General features: G+C 42.7%; 8 protein-coding genes across 9 annotated transcripts; 5 read left to right on the plus strand and 3 right to left on the minus strand.

Moving 5' to 3' along the window:
* Nucleotides 1–2,293: 2,293 nt before the first annotated feature.
* On the plus strand, nucleotides 2,294–3,157 carry LOC126565428 (mitochondrial import inner membrane translocase subunit Tim23). 2 transcript variants are annotated; one of them, XM_050222609.1, is made up of 3 exons: nucleotides 2,294–2,422; nucleotides 2,501–2,753; nucleotides 2,826–3,157. In XM_050222609.1, the coding sequence occupies exons 1-3, from the start codon at nucleotides 2,365–2,367 to the stop codon at nucleotides 3,118–3,120; spliced, it is 606 nt and encodes a 201-aa protein (XP_050078566.1). In that variant the 5' UTR covers nucleotides 2,294–2,364; the 3' UTR covers nucleotides 3,121–3,157. The 2 variants fall into 2 exon arrangements, with proteins under 2 accessions (XP_050078566.1, XP_050078567.1); XM_050222610.1 differs by having other exon boundaries at nucleotides 2,504–2,753.
* Nucleotides 3,158–4,052: 895 nt separating this feature from the next.
* LOC126565272 (uncharacterized) lies at nucleotides 4,053–4,949 on the plus strand. The gene is made up of 2 exons (XM_050222436.1): nucleotides 4,053–4,397; nucleotides 4,520–4,949. Exons 1-2 carry the CDS (start codon nucleotides 4,069–4,071, stop codon nucleotides 4,947–4,949), a joined length of 759 nt encoding a protein of 252 aa, XP_050078393.1. The 5' UTR covers nucleotides 4,053–4,068.
* A 938-nt stretch (nucleotides 4,950–5,887) lies between these two features.
* On the plus strand, nucleotides 5,888–6,521 carry LOC126565609 (prefoldin subunit 1). The gene is made up of 2 exons (XM_050222802.1): nucleotides 5,888–6,023; nucleotides 6,108–6,521. The coding sequence occupies exons 1-2, from the start codon at nucleotides 6,003–6,005 to the stop codon at nucleotides 6,471–6,473; spliced, it is 387 nt and encodes a 128-aa protein (XP_050078759.1). The 5' UTR covers nucleotides 5,888–6,002; the 3' UTR covers nucleotides 6,474–6,521.
* Nucleotides 6,521–7,380, minus strand: LOC126565298 (protein-lysine N-methyltransferase CG9154). Its single transcript, XM_050222463.1, has 3 exons — nucleotides 7,171–7,380; nucleotides 6,951–7,104; nucleotides 6,521–6,889 (listed from the first exon to the last, which is right to left on the minus strand). Exons 1-3 carry the CDS (start codon nucleotides 7,378–7,380, stop codon nucleotides 6,525–6,527), a joined length of 729 nt encoding a protein of 242 aa, XP_050078420.1. The 3' UTR covers nucleotides 6,521–6,524.
* A 1,846-nt stretch (nucleotides 7,381–9,226) lies between these two features.
* LOC126565252 (Krueppel homolog 2) lies at nucleotides 9,227–13,352 on the plus strand. Its single transcript, XM_050222412.1, has 4 exons — nucleotides 9,227–9,428; nucleotides 12,534–12,783; nucleotides 12,863–12,996; nucleotides 13,086–13,352. The coding sequence occupies exons 1-4, from the start codon at nucleotides 9,268–9,270 to the stop codon at nucleotides 13,321–13,323; spliced, it is 783 nt and encodes a 260-aa protein (XP_050078369.1). The 5' UTR covers nucleotides 9,227–9,267; the 3' UTR covers nucleotides 13,324–13,352.
* A 1,017-nt stretch (nucleotides 13,353–14,369) lies between these two features.
* Nucleotides 14,370–15,182, minus strand: LOC126565528 (transmembrane protein 138). The gene is made up of 3 exons (XM_050222713.1): nucleotides 15,011–15,182; nucleotides 14,652–14,899; nucleotides 14,370–14,572 (listed from the first exon to the last, which is right to left on the minus strand). Exons 1-3 carry the CDS (start codon nucleotides 15,142–15,144, stop codon nucleotides 14,466–14,468), a joined length of 489 nt encoding a protein of 162 aa, XP_050078670.1. The 5' UTR covers nucleotides 15,145–15,182; the 3' UTR covers nucleotides 14,370–14,465.
* Nucleotides 15,183–15,689: 507 nt separating this feature from the next.
* LOC126560664 (60S ribosomal protein L24) lies at nucleotides 15,690–16,434 on the plus strand (the record flags this gene model as incomplete). Its single annotated transcript, XM_050216622.1, has 3 exons — nucleotides 15,690–15,785; nucleotides 15,903–16,150; nucleotides 16,293–16,434. Coding segments are annotated over 3 exons (477 nt in total), but the record flags the coding sequence as incomplete, so codon positions are not given.
* Nucleotides 16,435–17,091: 657 nt separating this feature from the next.
* On the minus strand, nucleotides 17,092–19,446 carry LOC126564313 (protein disulfide-isomerase A5). The gene is made up of 6 exons (XM_050221315.1): nucleotides 19,385–19,446; nucleotides 18,820–19,254; nucleotides 18,532–18,752; nucleotides 18,017–18,455; nucleotides 17,798–17,939; nucleotides 17,092–17,735 (listed from the first exon to the last, which is right to left on the minus strand). The coding sequence occupies exons 1-6, from the start codon at nucleotides 19,409–19,411 to the stop codon at nucleotides 17,092–17,094; spliced, it is 1,908 nt and encodes a 635-aa protein (XP_050077272.1). The 5' UTR covers nucleotides 19,412–19,446.
* Between the last annotated feature and the right edge of the window lie 591 nt (nucleotides 19,447–20,037).

A 20,037-nucleotide genomic window follows, 5' to 3' on the forward strand; every position in this document is an offset into this window, starting at 1 on the left:
TCAAACTGAAACGCACCAGAGAATGATATTTTAAATTGTACCAGTAAGCTTTTGCAAATCCGGCGTCTCGTCTCAAGCGCAGCTTTTCGATGCAAGACCGTGCACGTATTTTTTCCTTAGACAAAATGATTTACTACAAAGTCGACTCAATGTGTTCGCGCGCTAAATTATGTACAGACGAAAGTTTTCTGTTTCGATTTGACATTTGTTTGGCATTTTTGGGGTTTTACGTAAATTATGCATTAAGAATGGAATCAACGGGGAATCAAACGATGTAAGTCAAGAGGGCTAATGTTATGGATAGATTTTTACATTGGTTGATACAGTTGCAAACACTAGTGCGCAAAGTAATAGCTAATAGTAAGCTGGTAACGAACCGAAAGGTTTTGTTGTAAAAAGTGTAAAAACAAAAAAACAAATTACCACTTAGCAAACGTCCACTGAACACTTCTACCTACCGAATCACTCAATCACGCGCCAACACTCTCGCCTCTGGCATTGGAAATGGAAAATCGATTGAAAGGGAAGCAAGATTTGAAAACTTGAAAATAGACAGCGCAGAAATTGATACGATTAGCAGAGTTACAGATTATATGTAAAACAAAAAATCTAGAGACAAACATCGGAAATTAACAAAGCCAAACATTAAGATGAAGAACACGTAAAGGAAAACCAGCTAACACGGAAACAAACCCATACACATATTTCTTATTAGGCCAGAGTTGAGATAATGTGTAAAAGAGGTTTTTTTTCTTTCTCTCACATACAAGATGTCATACGATAACGGATATCACAAAAACCATCATAAAAGGAAAAATATTGACTTCTGTGCGCATGTGAGGCCATTACGTTGGTGCGCCCATCGGAGTAGGACCGAGTGAATCGAATGTAAGAAGTAAGGCGGATGACGTCTGATGGAAGGAGATGTAGGTTTAAATAATCTAATCATATACGAAATATCGGTATTTAAAGAAAACATTGAAAAGATAAGCATAAAAAACAGGACAGAAAATAAAACAAAATACAAACATAACGGATATTTCTGTATTACATTTCTTTATACTGTAATTGTGGTATGATATGGTCTGACGTTCAATTTTTAGCAGCAGTAGTTTGACAACTCAGTCCGGATTGTCGTGGTAAGGATTGCTGGTTATGATCACAAATCTTATATATTTTTTCTATCTAGTATGGTAACTTATGATCTACATATATGTGATCAAATGTGGAACTTCCTCTAAGAGGACTTGGATTGGAAAGGGGTTCGGAATTGTATAGCAAAACGAATTGGTTACTATAAGTACAGGCGGATCTCTCGGTGTCTAGGCAGGGCCCTGTATGCTCCGAAAAGGGATAAAGCAGCATGTACCAGTGTAACCAATGTAAACGCAGTGAGGGAGCCGAAAACCACGATGGTGGGCGGATTAAGCGACCGACACCCCGAGGGCTGCCTCGAGTAAGGGGCTTTATAATAGCGGCCTCGTCAGGGAATCAGTTTTGGAGCCCATTAAGTCTGCGTTGGCCCCGTTCAATCAAAGCTCTCTCGTAAAAAAACCCTCCCCGCCTATCGCACCTACATTCAAAGGAGTAGTATTAAAATTTAGTACCTCGGATAAAGAAAACAACAAGAATAATCTTGTTCCCCAGTACGACGAAATTTTGACGATTCGAGGATCTTTAATAATTCATGAATTTGTCCAGATTCACGAATCTTAGGAATAGCGCTGAACCATTTTCACCCAACACTAGAGATTATTATCCTTTTTAATCACTGCGGCTATCGAATGGCTTACTAGAATTGCCAATACCACGTAGTTGGATAGTCAGTCCTCACTACGGATGGGATTTGAACCCCGGTCCTACCGTTTGAAAACAGTAGAACCGCCGCTGTGTAGGTGCGTCGCTGTCACTTATCCACCGGGCCCTTATATCAAGAATCATATTAAAGCGAATGAAATAGTGCGTATGAGAGGGAGAGAGAGAGAGAGAGAGAGAGAGAGAGAGAGAGAGAGAGAGAGAGCTGAAATTAATTTGAAAACTTTTCCTTACAAGTGTGGAAATGTTTAGTACGTGAAAATATAATGTTCTGCATAGTTCCTCAAGCTCTTATGTTACTACATGAATTGAAATTCCGTATTTGAACAAGTTTTGTGAGAGTTGGTACATACACTACTGTAAAAGCTCTCTGAATTGTTGGATTTGTCATCCAACATAACCGTGGGCTGTCCCACATTGTTTTTCCATCTGTCATAAACATCAAATCGAACTATTATCAAAACAAGATTTTTTTCGGCGTTCCGCACGTTTCCGGAACTATTTTCCACTTTTCCAGGTTTTCCAGACAAATTCGCAACATACAACATAATGAGCGACGATTACTTAAGTAAACCACTCTCCTTTGGATCAGCACAGCCATCATCAGGTAGATATTTGGAACCTAATTATCGGTAAGAAAATTACGCAATAAATTTCAATTCATCGTGGTGTTTTGTTCTGTCAGCAGGCATCGTATCAAGCCCACAGTTGCAACCTTTGTCGCCGTACCTAAACTACGATGCCCGATACCTCCAAGCGCAACCCGAATTCATTTTCCCCGAAGGTGCTTCCAAGCAACGGGGAAGATTCGAACTCGCTTTCTCGCAGATTGGTTCCTCAGCGATGATAGGAGCCTGCATTGGTGGGGCCGGTGGGTTGTACAACGGTATCAATGCAACACGGCTGGCTAATCAAAGTGGAAAATTGCGTCGAACACAGTAAGCACCCCAAATGTGCAGTTAGATCGTTTCCACTTTTGAGCCAGAAATGAATACCGTTCTTTATTACAGATTGTTGAATCACGTCATGAAGCAAGGAGCAGCGACCGCCAACACCTTCGGTACGATAGCGGTAATGTATTCCGCCTTTGGTGTCGTATTGCAATATGCGCGGGGTGAGGACGACGAAATCAATACAATCGCCGCTGGAGGTGCCACTGGATTGCTCTACAAATCCACAGCTGGACTACGGAAGTGTGCAATCGGTGGAGGTATCGGGTTGGCGCTAACGTCCTTGTATGTGCTGTGGAGTGTGGCTGGCGGTGGATCGAAAAAGTTAAGCGATCTTAAGTCACAGTACTTGTAATAATCCCAAGTCAGCTAAAGAATCTACTGTTAAGTTAAAGTAACCATCCTAGATGCACCAATTGTACCGAGTATCGCATGGAACCATGTGCGAAGATAACCGTTGAAAGCATTTGTGAGAAAGTGCGGTCCAACTACGGAGCATTCAACTAACTGTGTTATTAATATAGGCTCAATCAGGTAGTGGACCATTCTCGGAATGTTGAAACATTGTGCAACAACATAACTCCCGTGTCGTTGTATAAAGTCGAACCGTAACCAGTTAATAAACGTTTGCACGGCTCTTGGGTCAAACAAGCCACTGAAATTCGAATCATTTACATTGACTTTTCCCATTAGCGGGCTTGAGCAGTTTAAAGCAGGCTTTAGCCACAGTGTTACATCAGGTTGCAGTATATCTTTATTTTTACTGCTATTGTAGTGAAAATATTGCATGTTCAAAATTTTGATGCAGGTCAAAAAGTATGTAACAGTGTTATCTTAAAATTAGCGTCAAAATGTTAATTCTGTTTTGCATGCATTTAAAAATGCAACAATTGATCTTTTGACGTTGCAGTTTCTGGGGTTGAGTGTAACCACTACCTAAGCGACGCTTGTAAACGTCAAACGCTTGGCGTGCTGTTTACGTTCTATTGTGTTTTTATTTGCAGCTCTTCAGTTAATTTATAAAATCTAGTTGGAAAATTCGAATACAGCTGTGTAAGTAGAATAAAATCTGATGAACAACAGTACTAATGCACGTGCTGTTTCACTGTGAACATCCACATGCCCCTGAAAGTCGGACAATTTTAGCGCGTCCGTACGGGAAATGAAAGTTACCAGATGGAAAGCTTTCGGACCATTTGATATCGACCCCACGCCCAGTTTTCACCTGTGGCCATTGTCAGTGTCGTATGGAATGATCAGTTTTTCACTATTTTCGCGGTTTTCTTTGCAGCCATCGACAAGTATGAATCAGTACCGGAGCGAAAAACAGCTTGCATATCTGTATCCGATTATCGCCACCTTATCTTTCGTGTGCTGCATATCAACTACCGTAGCATGGCATCACTGGCGGTATGTTCTGGATACCTGTGTTGAGACAAACTGCGGCTGTATTTTGCATGGTCGATCAACACCGACACACTTCACCGGGGGACATGTCGCGTACTGCCATTGGGCAGCGTACGGATTGGTCTTACCCATAATATTCTGCTTCATATTTGGAATATTTCATGTCTTCCGGGTGTGCTTTGGACGACGCAGACGTTATCCGGAAACAGCCACTGTTAGGCAGAGGTAAGACATAACACGGGGTGGTGGTGGGTGATTACCCTTTGCTGGACTTATTTTTTTAACGAATCAAACAAATTGAGGAGGTAAGATTGAATCATTTTTATCTTGTTAAATATTCCGTGTAGATCCGGAGACTTAATAGTAATGACTACCAAGACCGATGTGGAACAGGACGACATAAATCCATACTATTGGATTCCGGCCAGCGTGATCGGAAGTTTAATGGCAGTTCTCACGCTTGTGCATGCCGCAATGTATTTGGATGGATTTTTGAACACATGCAAGCAGCAACGCAACGAACTAATCAAGTACATGCAGGCTAACGGAAGTTTGGTGCCAATTATCCAGAGTCGAATTTCGTGTTCATCTGTGTTTGATTTTATGGACTATTTGCATCAAGACGTTGCATTTGATAGACGCCGCGAGGGAAGGATCAACACGGCAGCGGCACTTATAATTGGTCTGGTCTGTTCGTGGGTCTGTGTTGGACTATGGATTTGGACGGTGGTTATTAATGCCAGACGCGCACGTGCCAGTAAAAACATGCGCATTTAAACCAGAAACAAGTATAACCTGTAAGGAATGCAGCATCATTGTGAACCAATAGTATTTTATGCATCGTTTTAATAATTCCCGGTCTTATATGCCATGTATACCGATTGTGCCTGCATTTTCAAGCGATATAATGTTTACAAACTTTTACAATTTTATACATTTTAAACCTCACAAATAGTTAGAATTGATATCACGAAGCAACGGAACGCATCAGTTAGTTCATCTTACTTTTTTTCATTTACAAATATTTTTTTATGAATAAAGTGTATTTTTGAGAAAGATGTTCTTTGTTTTCGTGTAATAAAAACAATGGTAATTTAGGTTTCTTCAGACTTTTGTGGGAATTCTAAACATCTAGTAATATAGACATTAGCTGTTCATGCAATTGATCACTTCGTAATTTACAAAAAGGTATATGCGTTTAAGTAATCGTTGATCGTTAAAGTTGGAAGACATAAGCATTAACACGTTGTGTGCCATGTCTATCATTGTTGATCGATAGTAGTCGTCCTTAGTCAACCAACTTATAAAAGTATATTTTTGGGGTACCTTTTTTGGAAAAATCTTAAGATTTACGATCGAAGCCGCGCCTATCGATCGTCTGCTGTGTGAGTGAGATAAATATATTTTTGCATATATAGGAAATTTACATTTCGTGAGGAGCCATGTCTATCTAAAATGATAGACAGTTAATTTGTAAACAAAAACGCCAATGCCCGCTAGGAAACATCACCATTATAAGTGTGGCACACAACAAGTTGAAAGAAATAATTTCAGATGTTTCGTTTTTCGCATCTATGCACAACGGAAAACGTAACGATTCAAACTGGGTTGAATTTGTTTCATCACATTTTTACTTAATGACCGCGGATTTCCCACAGTGCCAGCACAATCAACAAGAACGTCAAACTTGACAATTTTTCTTGTCAATAAAATTGATTCCAAAAACTAATTTGTCCTTGCGTGCACATGCGAAAACAGAGCACGAAAAAGCGGTAAATAACATTAAATACACGACAGGGACGCTTTTCGTGCATTTCGTCGGCTGTGAAGATGGATCCAGAACTAAAGAAGGTACGCATACTATTGTTTGAACGGTGTTGCTCGCGTATCCCACTCCCACTCATCGCTCGGCCTGCTTTACATATCCATTTTTAGGCATTTACCGAAATGCAGGTGAATAAGATCGAATCTACGAAGAAGATCCGCCTGCTTCACATGAAAACGGATAGTCTGAAACTTTCGAAGCAGCGTATCGAAGTAACTAACAGACACATCTCCAGCCTGGAACCCGATACCAGAGTGTATGCTTCGGTTGGGCGTATGTACGTGCTGAACGATATCCCAACATTGACCGAGCACCTTCAAACAACCCAAGCTTCCTACGAAGAAATGATCGCGCAGTGCGAGAAGAACAAAGACTTCTTGATTAAAAACCTCAAGGAGCAGGAAGAAAGTCTTCGTGAGCTGGTGCAACAGAAGAAAGCAGAGACGACCGAAACGAATGGGAAATCAGCGGAATAGTTGCACATCGCTATAAGTTAACCTAAACGAACAATAAATTAACAATCCCTCTCAAACTCCTTTATTAAGAATGGAGTCTAAATCGAAATTCGCATACGAATGAAATTCATTGCCTAAATTTCGTTCATGTTCTGGTCGGAACTGGCACAAACGAACCCCAAGATGTTCCTTGGCCCATTCTTGTACTACAGCACCCGAGCAAAGAACTATTTTTGCGTTTTGTTTGGAGATTTTTTTCACGATCGCCCCTATCTTCTCGATGCATTCTTCGGACAAGAATGGTGGATCAGCAATGATGAGGTCGAATTTATCGGCAAACGCGTCCATATACCCCGCGTCATAAGCTCTGTTGTAGTCATATTGTTGAAAATTATCCCCATACGAGGCGAATCTTTCATCAAACTCAAACAGCATAGCTGGAAACGGAAATGATGATTCATAAACTCTCTATGCGTTTCTGGAGAAACAATAGCTTACCTTGTTGATTTTCATTGACCACGTGCTTGAACGCCGAAGGCGCCGAAAGCAACGCTACTTGAAATGTGTCTGAAGTCGATTCATCTTGCAGGTTTCTCACAATAAGTGCAATCTTCTGTTTCGTTTTTTCGTTGTACCAAAATTGACTTAATTGCTGCAAGCATGATTCGAAATATTATTTGATGTGCAAGGAATGTAGAACTTCATAAAAGATCCATACCCAGTTTTCCTCAAAACATCCTGCCGGCTCAGCTCCAGCCTTTTCAGACCGTTCTTTCGATTCCTTCTCTTGCAAAAATTGCTGCAGGATAAGCATCGTATCTGCTGGTAAAACGCAAGCCTCATCATCGCTTATATCTTCACTTGAGAGAGCAGCTGCTGATTTCGTTTCAAGAAGATCCATAACGCAAGCAAATCTATTGGTAAACATTCATATTCGACTTGAAGGTACCTCAAGTTGTGTTGAGCAGCAAGAAGAGGTTCCACAATGTGGAACCATTTGACAGTTGCTCTAACCCACTGAAAAGAACAATTTTTGCAAAATTCAGCGCAATAATGCGGACTTTGATCTTATGCAGGTTTATTTCTTTATCCAGAATTAGGAAATAGTTGCCAGATAATTAAACTACATTCTTTGAGCAGCATATTACGAAAACAATCAAGCATGATAAGCAGAAATTTGTTTTGATGCACCCTTTGCTTCCGTCCAGTACGCACAATGACAGTATGTTGCTTACTATTCGCTCAAACGTCAAATACAGCCAAAGCGAAACGAAAGTGCGTGGAATTTGATTGGTTCTCATTTTGATAAATCAGTCCAATTTTTATTTAGCAAGGAACCTGACCCCCGGCTAACGTGTTACATTTGTTACATTTCTTTTGGCACTATTCTCCATCGGCAGGTAATGTTCCATCCGTACCCAAGAAATCGGTGCTTTGCGTGTGTGTTTGTGTGTGTATGTTGTGTGCCGAGAGATAGCAATTAACTGGCTTCCAATCGATTGGTCGCCGAGGGTGTGCGTTCACACAGGTGAAATCGTGTATAAAAAAGGGGTAACGAGATGAAAAGAGGACACGGGTACGGGTCTGGTCTGCTGTGCGATGCTTCATGAAAGTGGATTCCCTATTAACACATTTCCTAGGATTTGTAGTTGAACGTATCGGTTTACATGGGGCACATCCTAATTGTAGCTCACCTGCCCTGCTGATTGTCATTGTGGGTCTCAAACAAAACTTTCGCGAAATACGCGATGTCTGTTCATGAGCGCGGGGTTCATGATGTATGGTTGTGTGGTGCCTGACCATTCATTACTTTTTTATACTCATAAAATATTCAAATCATCACAGCGCCAACAGTGCGCCATCGTTTGGGACGCATTGAATATGCATTCTTTCGGACTTTCTTTCCGCTGTCAGATATGTTTTATTTTTAGCAACATTATTGTGCTGCGTATATAAAATGTGCGTTTTGCAAGAACATCATTATTCGAGAAAGGTGCGCATCGCGGTACACGTCCAATAATGATCATCGGCGGTTAAATCGCGCCCGCCGTCTCCGCGATACTACTGTGCCTACGCCACCCAATCGATACTGGTATGACCAGAAAGGGGCCGCCCATTAGTTTATCAGTTTATCTATCATTTTATCTTGAATCGCGTATGAGCTAGGCGATAGATGAAACACGTCGGTTTCACGTCTCATGGCGATCTTCGTAATAAGAAAACTTTTGTTTCCATATAGCCTGCTGCCCCTCCGTGCGCCATCGTGACTACGGAGATATGCTCATTCAATTGCAGCAATCTAACGGCGACTTTCTATTTTGTTTTCCCTTGCGCTTTCCATTAATTTTCCGCTGGAAATAGTTTTCGTGCAATTTAGGCAAAGTAAGATGCATGTAAATTTTAAATCTCTTCTATAATTCGTGCCATCATGGTAAAAAGAACCTGTGGTCGATATATGATTATCACGGTTTTTTTACCTTGGTTATAGATAAATCTCGATGAATTGGGGTTTACTTTGATTAAATTCCATCCATTTTTTCTTACATTGCATCATGTGAATTGATGGCGAGGTACCGTGGTTACCCTACACGTTCAATAGTGATCCGAATAATGTGCTGATAATAGTGATAAAAACAGAAATTGGACACCTTCAATAGCGAAGGAGTTACCGCTTATCAGCGCACTGCGTTTCGTTCGTACGGGTAGCGAGAGATAGCTTAGCTGCTTAATGTGCTTTTCATGGTCGGCTTTTATACAGTTTTAAAGACACTTGCTAAGTAAACAATCTTTTTTCCTTAACCTACATTTTTGCAGGATGAGTGATCAACAGCGAGATCAACAGTCGCAACAGAGGCAAACAGGTTTTGCTGCACTGAAAGAGCATGTTTTGGCAAACAAACTGGAAACGACGCAATGGGTGTCCCGCGTGCTAACCATCTACTTTGCGCTAGGATACGTTTTACCGTTCCTCTACGGGTAAGTGCTATGGATATCATTACATCTCGTCAATTCGTACATGCGTCCCTCGGACAGCGTAAAGCTCCTGCCCTCCCCAATCTTTGCTGCCTGCCGATGCCTTACATGGTGCAAAGTAAATGCGAATAGGAGAGATAGGATGGAAAAAACTTAAACCCTCTACGCTGTTTTCGCGGCAAAGGCAGCAACACCACTTACGTATGTTATGAGCAAAGATGCATGCAACTGGTACAACAAAAAAGTGCACCACCACCGGTGGCCTACCGACCGTGCTCAGGATCGTCTAAACGATTTACGCGTTTTCACAACACACAACCTAATGCTCAACATTTACACCTCCATACCCTCCACTTACATGCCATACCGTGTCAGAGTGCGACGACGGGTAGTATCTACTTACGTAATGATGTGTCCAAGACGAGAGCGAGATAGAGAGAAAGGGAGAGGTAGAGAAAACGCGAAGTTACGAGCTCCAGTCGGTGGTGGCCGTTGAATACCCGACCAAAGTGTGAGTGGTAGGTGTGTGGTAAAAACAGCAACTTTGGCGGCTGTGCATTTTTAAGGAAGGGATCAGCTGTACCGAAAGCACTATGGATACAATTATAACACTTATGTATGTATGGCAGGAATTATGATACGATTAGTATACGATGTAAAGCTATGATTTACGCTCTGATACCTATAACGTTATTTAACAATGGTCCACAAACTCGAGCAAATGGTAATTTTTACTAGTACTAACACACACGGTCAATTGGTAGTATGGATATTTTTCATTATCAAGTTGAGTGCAACCCAGGAGCCCAAACAATCGATATTGCTTTGATCGATCTTTTTTGCTTATTTTTTTAATCTATGATCACAGTGAAGCACATTTACATGTACAACATTGCTCTGGAAGATGTTGCGCGAAGTAGGCTTCGACAACCGGAGCACGATATGCATTCGTTTGTCCAACCTTAGCATGATAGGACGATAGTTTGAGGGGAAGACAAAGTACCTGCTTGTCGGAGGCACTGGCCATGATAAAGCCTGACTTAAAAGCCTGACGCGGGCACGAATCCTGGAATTTGGCGATGAAGGAAGTAATTTTAGAGCGGCGGTTGTAAAGGACTATTTACGTCTGTATGTAGAGAAAGATAATGAAGCACAAGCAGATACCCTCATGGTGGTAAAAATCGGTTCGATGAGGATGTGAAATCGCATAGAAGTATTTAGCACAAGCTAGCATAGAGCTGCCATCGTTACAGATCTTGGTGGTAGTAGCAATGCCTCTAGGAAGCACTACGAAGCTGCTCGTAAGCAAGTAGAGGAAAGCAATATAGCTATTTATTGGCTAGAGTCGAGTTGGTCAGGAATCAGATTCATGCCTAGACTAGATCACCTGGAAACGAATTATAGATGTTGAATTATCAGGTTGATATGCTCAATAGACCGGGACTAGAAGAGGAAGTTTAGGTGAACATTCTTCTTCTTCTTCTTCTTGGCCTGCTAAGGATTGAGCACGTCGCGTGGACATGTCCAGGTCACCAACCAGTTTTCCGAAAACACGGTATAGTCCCCCATCTACGGCTGCATCCGATCTCAGACAGGCTTTACTTCACTTGATCGGGGGCTGAACGGGTCGATAACGAGCACCTTCCTGGTGGGGCATGAGTCCGGTATCCTCATCATGTGCTCCAGCCAACGCATCCTACCGGCTTTGACTACTGTCAGGATATCAGCCCAGCCAAACAGCTCAGCTAGCTCGCGGTTCATTCTCCTTCGCCACACGCTTTGCTCGCACACACCGCACAAAGTTAGCACCCGCCGCTCGAAAATGGCGAGTGCATTGGTGTCCTCCGTTAGCATAGTCCAAGACTCGTACCCGTAGAGGACTACCAGACGTATCAGTGTGCGATATATCGTGCATTTCATGTGTTGTTGAAATCTTCTGCATCGCATGAGTTTGTTTGAGTCCGTAATAATTCAGTATTTGCAGTGAATATGTTAGTCTCTCACTCATGTTGGCCTGCCTTTTCAAGAGCACGTCGTCGTGACATGGCCCGGTCAACAATAGATTTCCAGGAAACTCGATCCCTGGCTGCAGTTTCCCATCCGTGTAGGCACCCGATCTCCGACAGGTAACCCTTTACCTGATCCAGCCAACAAACTCGCTGTGCTCCCCGACTCCTCGTGCCGAACTGGGGGTCGCTGACGAATACCTTCTTGGCGGGGCATGAGTCCGGCATCCTCATAACATGCCCCAGCCATCGTATCCAGCCGGTCTTTGCTACCGTCAGGATGTCTGGTTCTCCGTATAGCTCAGCAAGCTCGTGGTTCATCCTTCTTCTCCATACTCCATGCTCGAACACACCGCCAAAGATGGTCCGGAGGATGCCACGCTCAAACACGCCAAGAGCGTTTGCATCCTCCGCTCGGATGGTCCAAGACTCGTGGCCATATAGGACCACCGGGCGAATCAGTGTATGATATATCTCACATTTCGTGCGGTTTCGAAGTCTTCTGGATCTCAGCAGACGGTGAAGGCTGTAGTTGGCACGAGTCCCCTGAACAATGCGTCTCCGGATTTCGCTGCTGACATCGTTATCCGAAGTTACGATAGTCCCAAGATGGCAGAACTCCTCTACTACCTCGAGGTTGTCGCCGTCGACCAACACGCTGCTTCCCATTCGGGCTCTATCACGATCAGAGCCTCCGGCAAGCAGGTATTTCGTCTTCGTCGCATTGATCATCAATCCAATTGTTGCTGCTTCACGTTTCAGTCGGGTGTATGCCTCACACACCTTCGCCGTCGTGTTGCCAACGATGTCAATCTCATCGGCGAAGCCAAGAAAATAAAGGGACCGCTAGAGAATCGTGCCACGGATATATTAATATGTTATTATCTAATCCTATCCTCTCACTATTCAATTAGAACCAACACGTAACCCCTCAAAGAAGTAAAATGAAACTTTACGATTGTCTTAAGACAATTCAAATTCGTTATTAAATCGGGATGGAAAGCGATGTAAAAATATGAAGTGTACATGTTCATTAAATGAAAAATAAACACCGGTGACAATAATTAATCCTTCTCCTTCTGTTTTCATCCTCACCTTGCAGAAACTCCGTAAATGCCTACTACAAAGTGCTGATGGCGAATGCGGCCACCAGCGCGATACGGTTACACCAACGTCTACCTCCATTTAAACTGTCCCGTGCCTATCTACAGCAAACGATGTTGGAGGATTCGTTCCACTATCTATTGTTTTCTCTAATATTCCTTTACGTTTACCCGATGCTGGTGATCATCCTGCCCGTCGTACTGTTCTCCGTGCTGCATTCCACGAGCTATTCCCTGACCCTGCTTGATGTAAGTATTCCGATATCGTTTTTGATAGTCTGATCGATCCTCTGGTACTTAAATCGCGCTTTCGGTTCCGTTGTTGCAGACTCTCGGACAAAATTCATGGTGGGGTGCCCGATTGCTGATTTCGGTCGTGGAATTCCAGACGCGCAACATACTTAGATTTGCAGCCTTTTGTGAGATTATCATTATGCCCCTGACAGTGCTGCTTGTGTTTTTGTAAGTATGGGGGGTGTATACCCATCTAAAATACTTATCAGTTGTTACTTTTGATTTCATGGAAAATTTTGCAATTGTATTTTCTACAGGGGCAAAGCCGGTATCATGACGCCGCTGGTGTATTACCAATTCTTGGTAATGCGCTACTCATCCCGCCGCAATCCGTACACACGCAACGTGTTCTACGAGTTGCGATTAGTGGCGGAAAACTTTGCCAACGGTACGGGCACGCCACCTGTTGTGCGTAAAGCTCTACATGCGTCGATCGGTTTCATCAGCCGGTTAGCACCACCTACACCAGTGCCGCCACAGCAGCAGCAGCAATAATAATAATACGAACAAAGCATGCCCAATCATTTTATGTTTTGCACACAACACCTGCGTATATGCATCAGCACGCACGCATATTGAACGTCATACCGGTAAGCTCCTGGATAGATTACTATCCGTTTCAACGATGGACGCGTAGGGAGGGTCCTAGCGGTGTGACGTTTAGTTAGGGCTAAAGGTTTGCTTTGCTGCACTGAAAAATATTCTAAAGCGGTTTTCATACTTTCACACGTGGCTAAATCCTGCCACGTACGATCATATATCGAAGGTATCAGCGGCAGGGGGTTTAAAAGCAATCATCTACATCGTGTACGTGTAGCTCATTTTGAATCGTGGTGTTGTTTTCATTTTATGTTCCCCATACTTTACAATATGTTTGTATACAATCAAAAACCCGTTTGTTGATTACTATATTTTTAGGGTGAATGAAAGCGTAAATAATACGGAAATGGAAATAAACATTGTCACAAAATGAGGTCAGCCTTTTTTTTGTTAATTCCCTTCCGTTGTGATAAAGAAGGTAAGTAAGATAAGATTGTGCCTTTACTTAGTTGTTTTGGAGGGAACAAAAATACATTCTTAAATCGTCAACTGATTCTCGTGAGTCTTGTAATTTGTTACAGACAAAATGCTTGGATTCTGATATCAAATTTCTCAAGACGACCATTAAGTTTCCTGCACAAACATTGAATATGTTTAACGTTTTATTCTGATATGTGGAACAAATAATACATTTATGTGCTTTTCTCTAAATCTAAATCTTTGTGGTGTTGTTTGAGAAAAAAATGACTAGAAGTCTTGTTTATATCGATAACAATTTAGAACTGTATCGGTACTCGTCTTAAAACGACGTCTATGTAGTTAAACTTACTTTACTTAGATGTACTCAATATCGGGAATGAGATTACTTGATTTTCACACGGTAGTGTTTGTGCTAAATTGTAAGATTACCGCTAGCTTAAGCAAATGGCCTTACTTGTTCATCAAAACTCAGTCTCAAAAGTTAAAATTATTCGTACCGAAACTATACTCACATAAGAAGTTAATACAATCTGACTAGCGTTATGCATACATAGTGTAACTGTCTTAAATATGGAACATTTAGTGCGCTTTCAACCATTCTCATTTGCGTTGCAGATTTATTTAATCGACAGCAGTGAAGCAATCCAGTCCAGATTTTCGTAGAATCGTGGATCACTCATCTTCAGAGCGGATTTCTTGTAGAGGTAATAATAGATGGGCGAAACTGAAGAAATGATAAATTTTATCGTTGTTAACAGTCTGTCGGCTTCCCATCTTCGTTTTTTTTTTACATTTTCACTTACACAGTCGATGTATGATGAACAGTGCGGTCAGTGCTTTTGGCCACTGGAATTGATATGGTTCACTAGAATGTCCAACTACCTGCCAGAGGTGAAGAGCGATGCTGAGGAAAAAGTAGATCATGCTTATCAGCAGCGGTGTACGGAATTTTTCATACAGCAGATTGGCCATTCCCGCCTGATATACGTAGGTCGAGTACAGGCTGAAGACAAAGGCCGTGAACGATAGCATCAAGCACACATCCTGGGCACTAAAGGAAAGGAATGAAATGGATGTACGATAAAAAGAAAATTTAATCATCTGTGTATTGTGCTGTGCAGCTAGCACCACCCAACATAACTGGTGCTCGAGAATTTCGTACATGAACAGAAAAATCACAGCCGAATGATGACCACGGGCGAGATACGAGAAGCTGTTGATTCCCAAGTCCACCATGAGAAAAAGCATTTGAAAGCACAGAACCGAGGCAAAACGTTTTAGCGACAGCTTTAGCATGGTGAAAAATGCTTTTCAGCAAAAGACACTCGCGTTCGATTTTTGCAACATGCAAACAATACTGCAATGACGTTTCAACGATGACAAATGGTCAACAGGAAGATTTCCGGCATGGCAGGGTGGCCAGCTTTGGGGGAAAATACCAGGGGAAAGAAAATCAGCACAAAATATTCCGGTTAAATTATTTTTACTAGTAATATTGCGGAATGATGGGTATATTTAAATGAAACTCAACCGATTTACATTATTCAACATGAGTTCAAGGGCAAGGATAGATTTAAAAGTTTCAAAAGCATGCAATCCAGAAACGTTCTCGGAATCGTTTGACATAACTTGAAGCGTTTCCGAAGCGTTGTTCTGAATTTACGTTAGCTAGGTTGGCAGCACCGTGACAGCCCTGTCATTCGTAGGTTCTTTTCTGCACACGTTTTCGAAGGGAAACAAGCTGCTTGTGAATCTAAGCTAGTTGTCGGCCTTTTAAAAATGAAGTAATTATTGTTCAAAACAAAGCTTGTCGTGCCGCATCGTATGGTTTGTGGTTCTAACGCGTGTTTCTATTCCCCAGGATCGGACTGTGTGCATTCAGCGGGTTCAAAATCTACCCCGCCAGCGGCAAGACTCTTGTTAAAGCCGATGGAAAGGTATGTGTGTGATGGGTAGGATCCATTCCCCACCTCGCAGAGGTGGTTGGTTTGGATGTAATTATCACACAGTGTTGCAAATGGTTTTCCTAATAATCAGCCTGATTTCGTTTTCAGACGTTCACTTTCCTGAACAAAAAATGTGAGCGTTCCTTCCTGATGAAGCGCAACCCGCGCAAGGTGAAGTGGACGGTGCTGTACCGCCGCAAGCACAAGAAGGGCATCGTGGAGGAAGCCGCGAAGAAGCGCACTCGCCGCACGCAAAAGTTCCAGCGGGCCATCGTTGGTGCGTCGTTGTCGGAGATCATGGCCAAGAGGAACATGAAGCCCGAAGTTCGCAAGGCCCAGCGTGAACAGGCAATCAAGTATGTATCGTTGTTTTGGAGAACCTTTCGTTGAAACGACGGTGATTGCAATCGACAATCGATTGCAATGCAATCGACAGATATGTCTGTTTTTTATAGGTGCTTTGAATAATTAACCGTTGAAATGTGTTTTTTTTTACAGGGCTGCCAAGGAGAAGAAGGCAAAGCAGGCTGAAAAGAAGCCGAAAGCCGCTCAGCAAAATCCCAAGCAGCAGAAGACGAAGGCCGCTAAGGTTGCACAGAAGGCCGCGCCACGCGTAGGAGGCAAGCGATAAGAAATGGGAGTGTGCTTTCATTTTTGTCTCTTACCTCGGAACGTGTCCCGCATCTGCTTGTTTGGTTTTTGTGCGTGTCTCCGATAAGCTTGTATCATCTAAGTTTGGTCACGGCAGGCCAGCAGGTCGAAATGTAATATTGGGAGTATAAAATAAGAAAACGCCATTGGTATTGGTGGTTGTAAAAAAACGGTGGTTTTGGATTTATTTGAAAACTAGCTTTTTCTAGTAGAGTAGATTTGAATGAAAGAAATTTTGAGGGTAAATGCACAGGGTTCAATTCAATGGTTAACGTTTTCGGAGTTCTTTCAAAGGAACGTGATAACATGCAGATTTAGAAATGGATGTAGTGAGGATTTTATTTTGCTCAAAAAGTAACGGTTGTACAGTTTGTTACAACACATGAAGTTCCACGCTACGCGACACGAAGACGATTATATACATTACACTTAGACGAAAAAGACAATATAGTATTGAGAAATTTAAGATAAGAGGTAGAAATGCGTTGCCCATCCTTTAACGATTAGGCCAAACTGATTGTAAGAGTACATGGTCACAATGGCTTCTTTTACCATCGCTGATGCCGCCAATAATCGGACGAAAGAATATTTGATCGATTTGGAAAGTGAACAGAAGTACTAAGCCAAAAACAGACATTACTAACATTTACAGCTCATCCTTCGCTGCAGATCCACCCGATCGCAAGAACTGCAACATATCCTGGGCAGTTCGTTTACCTTCGTAATTTTTCTGAAATTGCCCATTGGTGAAAAATTTTAGCGTCGGATAGCCTCGAATCTGGAATCGTTCGGCCGTTTTCGCATGCACCGTGCAGTCTAGAGCAGCAACTTTCGCGGGCACTTTTTCAGCAGCCAACAGCTGCGCTACCTTGGCAAAGTCGGGCTTCATGTGCTTACAGTGGCCACACCAAGGAGCGTAGAACATAATCAAAAGATTTGGTTCCTGTTTAGTCACTTCGTCGAAGTTTGCGTCCGTCAGTACGAGCATCTCGTCCGAGCCGGGAAAGTCTCCGAACGCTTCAGCTACTTTGTCAGTCTTTGCGGTGGCAGCAGCGGTGGGATCCTTAAGGTAGCCAATAAAATCAGTCTCCGTCCGGCCACCGTTGTACTCCCGTACGGTTTTAAGGTAGCTAAAATACTTAATCGTAGGATATCCGCGCACTTCGTAGCTTGAACAGACGGCACTGTGCCGTGTACAGTCGATCGCAGCCAGTTCAGTTTTCGGATCATCTTTGAAATGTTCCGCCGCTCGAGCAAATTCCGGCTTCGCTCGCTTACAGTGGCCACACCCTGTAAAAAGTAGCATTTGCTTCAAATTACCAGTTCAGATAAGATTGTTAAATGCTTCTTACATGGTGCATAAAACATCACGAGCACGTGCTTCTTTTTCTTCAGGAACGGTTTAAATGTTTCCTCATTCAAGTGCACCACCTCGGACGGTTCGTCTTCCCACGGTGCTTCTGGAGCCGGGGGTGGTGGTGGCTCTGTTGGATTCTGAAATACAAAAAGCAATCGTGCATCGTTGCTGGTGTTGGGAAAATAAAAAGGGACAATTGTTTTCCATATTTTACCTGCATAAATTTTACAATCTTATCGGCTTCCCGTACATTGACGTCGAACTTGAATTCGCCATTGCTAAAATACTTTACGGTCGGATAGCCCTTCACACCGTACTGGTGGCCAATAGGAGCTTCCTTCGTCGCATCGAGTGCTGCTAACACGCCGGGAATGTTTTTTGCCTTCATGATTTCGGCTGCCTTCTCGTATTCGGGCTTCATCTTCTTGCAATGGCCACACCACGGAGCGTAAAACATTACCAGTACCGATTTCTCATCCTTCAGGGCGGGTTCAAAATTGCCCACCGTTAAGTGGACAATTTCGGACGAGCTTTCCGAAGCCCAATCCGGTTCCTTTGGTTTGGTTGGTGGAGGGGCGGTCGGGTTTTTCATGAACGCGACGATTCCTGCTTTGTTGTTTTCTCCCTCAAATGTGTACTTCATGCGACCGTTCCTTAATGGGTATCGTGAGGTATCGTTAGTTTAACCAATTAATATTACATGAAAACTGCTGTTGAATAGATATTTACTCGTAGTACAGCAATGTAGGGAAGCCGGTTATGTTGTATTGCTTGCGAATGATAGAATTTTCTGGTCGATTCACATCAATCGCTGCCAGCACATATCGTCCTTTCAGTTCCGTAGCGGCAGCTGAAAATTCCGGCTTTAGCGTCTTGCAGAAACCACACCACGGAGCGTAAAACATCACTAGCGTTGGTTTGACTTCTTTTTTCAAAAATTTACCTAGCGTCTAAAATACAAATTACCGATTGATTGGCGTTCTAATTTCATTGACTTATAATGTAAACATAACATACCACCGCATCTGGAACGTGCATCACATCGACCCCGATTGGATCCTCTTCCCAGGGAAGATCTCCGGTTGGATCGCGCATAAAGTTGACCATACTAGTTGCCGTTAGCTGACGATCGTAGTCTTTGTGGAAATCTCCATCCTTGAAATGCTTCAGTGCAAAGGGTGCCGGTGTGGCTTTGAGCTTTTTGCAAATTTTCTTCACCTCAGAATTGTTACAATCGAACAGCACCATCGTTCCTTGACCCTTGACGGTGTGGGCAGCCTCCCGGAAGGACGCAAGTACAGCGTTGTTTTCCTTCATTCCACTCACGAACAGTATGAGCACGTTTGTTTTTGTGCGAAACAATTTTTTTAATTCTTTCATGTCCGTTATGTTGTCGATAACGGGACTTTTTTGCGTTTTGGAATGCACCAAGCAAATGCCAATAGCGGCGATCTGAAAACACATAAAAAAGTGAGCTGGATTTAATTCATCCCTCAGTGGGCGATACCACCGTAGGCGTCATCGCTTATGGAGCGAGCGGAGCAGAAAACACGTCTGCACAGCGCTATTATTATGTACTTACAATAAAAATACAAGCAGACAACTTCATCTTGAAGATGCTGCGTGTCCCTGGGGCTAAACTAAACAAACCACCTTTGTTTATCAGCAAAACCTTAACCTAGGGAAACACTTTTCCTGATAAAATACCACATAGCCGGTTTTGCTGTTGCTGCTTGATGAAAAACGTCAACGTTCGCCATCTTTGTTTGCCAACGTCAAACGTTCCTGAAAGTATTTGACAGCTGCAAGTTGACAGACAGCTGACTCCAAACACAGATATATGTGTGTTGGTAGTTTTGTTTTGGAATCATCATCGTCCATATTTTTCACTCGTTGTCTATTTTTAATGCAACATAAACATTTAATTGCTCATCTGTGCACAATTCGCTGAAGTTCTTTGCTGTGCATGATCGTTTCGCGTTTCTTATTGCTGTAAAATAGAGTAAACTTTATTAGCGTTTGGGTTTGCTTTGAGCTCTTTGTGGCCTTCTTTCTTTGTTTTGCAACTCGAATGAAGGTTATTATGCAGTGAAAATATTGGGGAGCAAGTTCCGTACCGATCTGTTTGTGGATTGTGTACAGATTTGTATGCTTCACTGCTTAGCCTGTAAATTGTTTCAGTGTTTAGTGAATCGACGCTTTAGCAATTACATAAACGCGAATTGCTTCAACGGG

The sequence above is a fragment of the Anopheles maculipalpis genome, chromosome 3RL (genome assembly GCF_943734695.1).
Source record: "Anopheles maculipalpis chromosome 3RL, idAnoMacuDA_375_x, whole genome shotgun sequence".
Classification (NCBI taxonomy): Eukaryota; Metazoa; Arthropoda; class Insecta; order Diptera; family Culicidae; genus Anopheles; species Anopheles maculipalpis.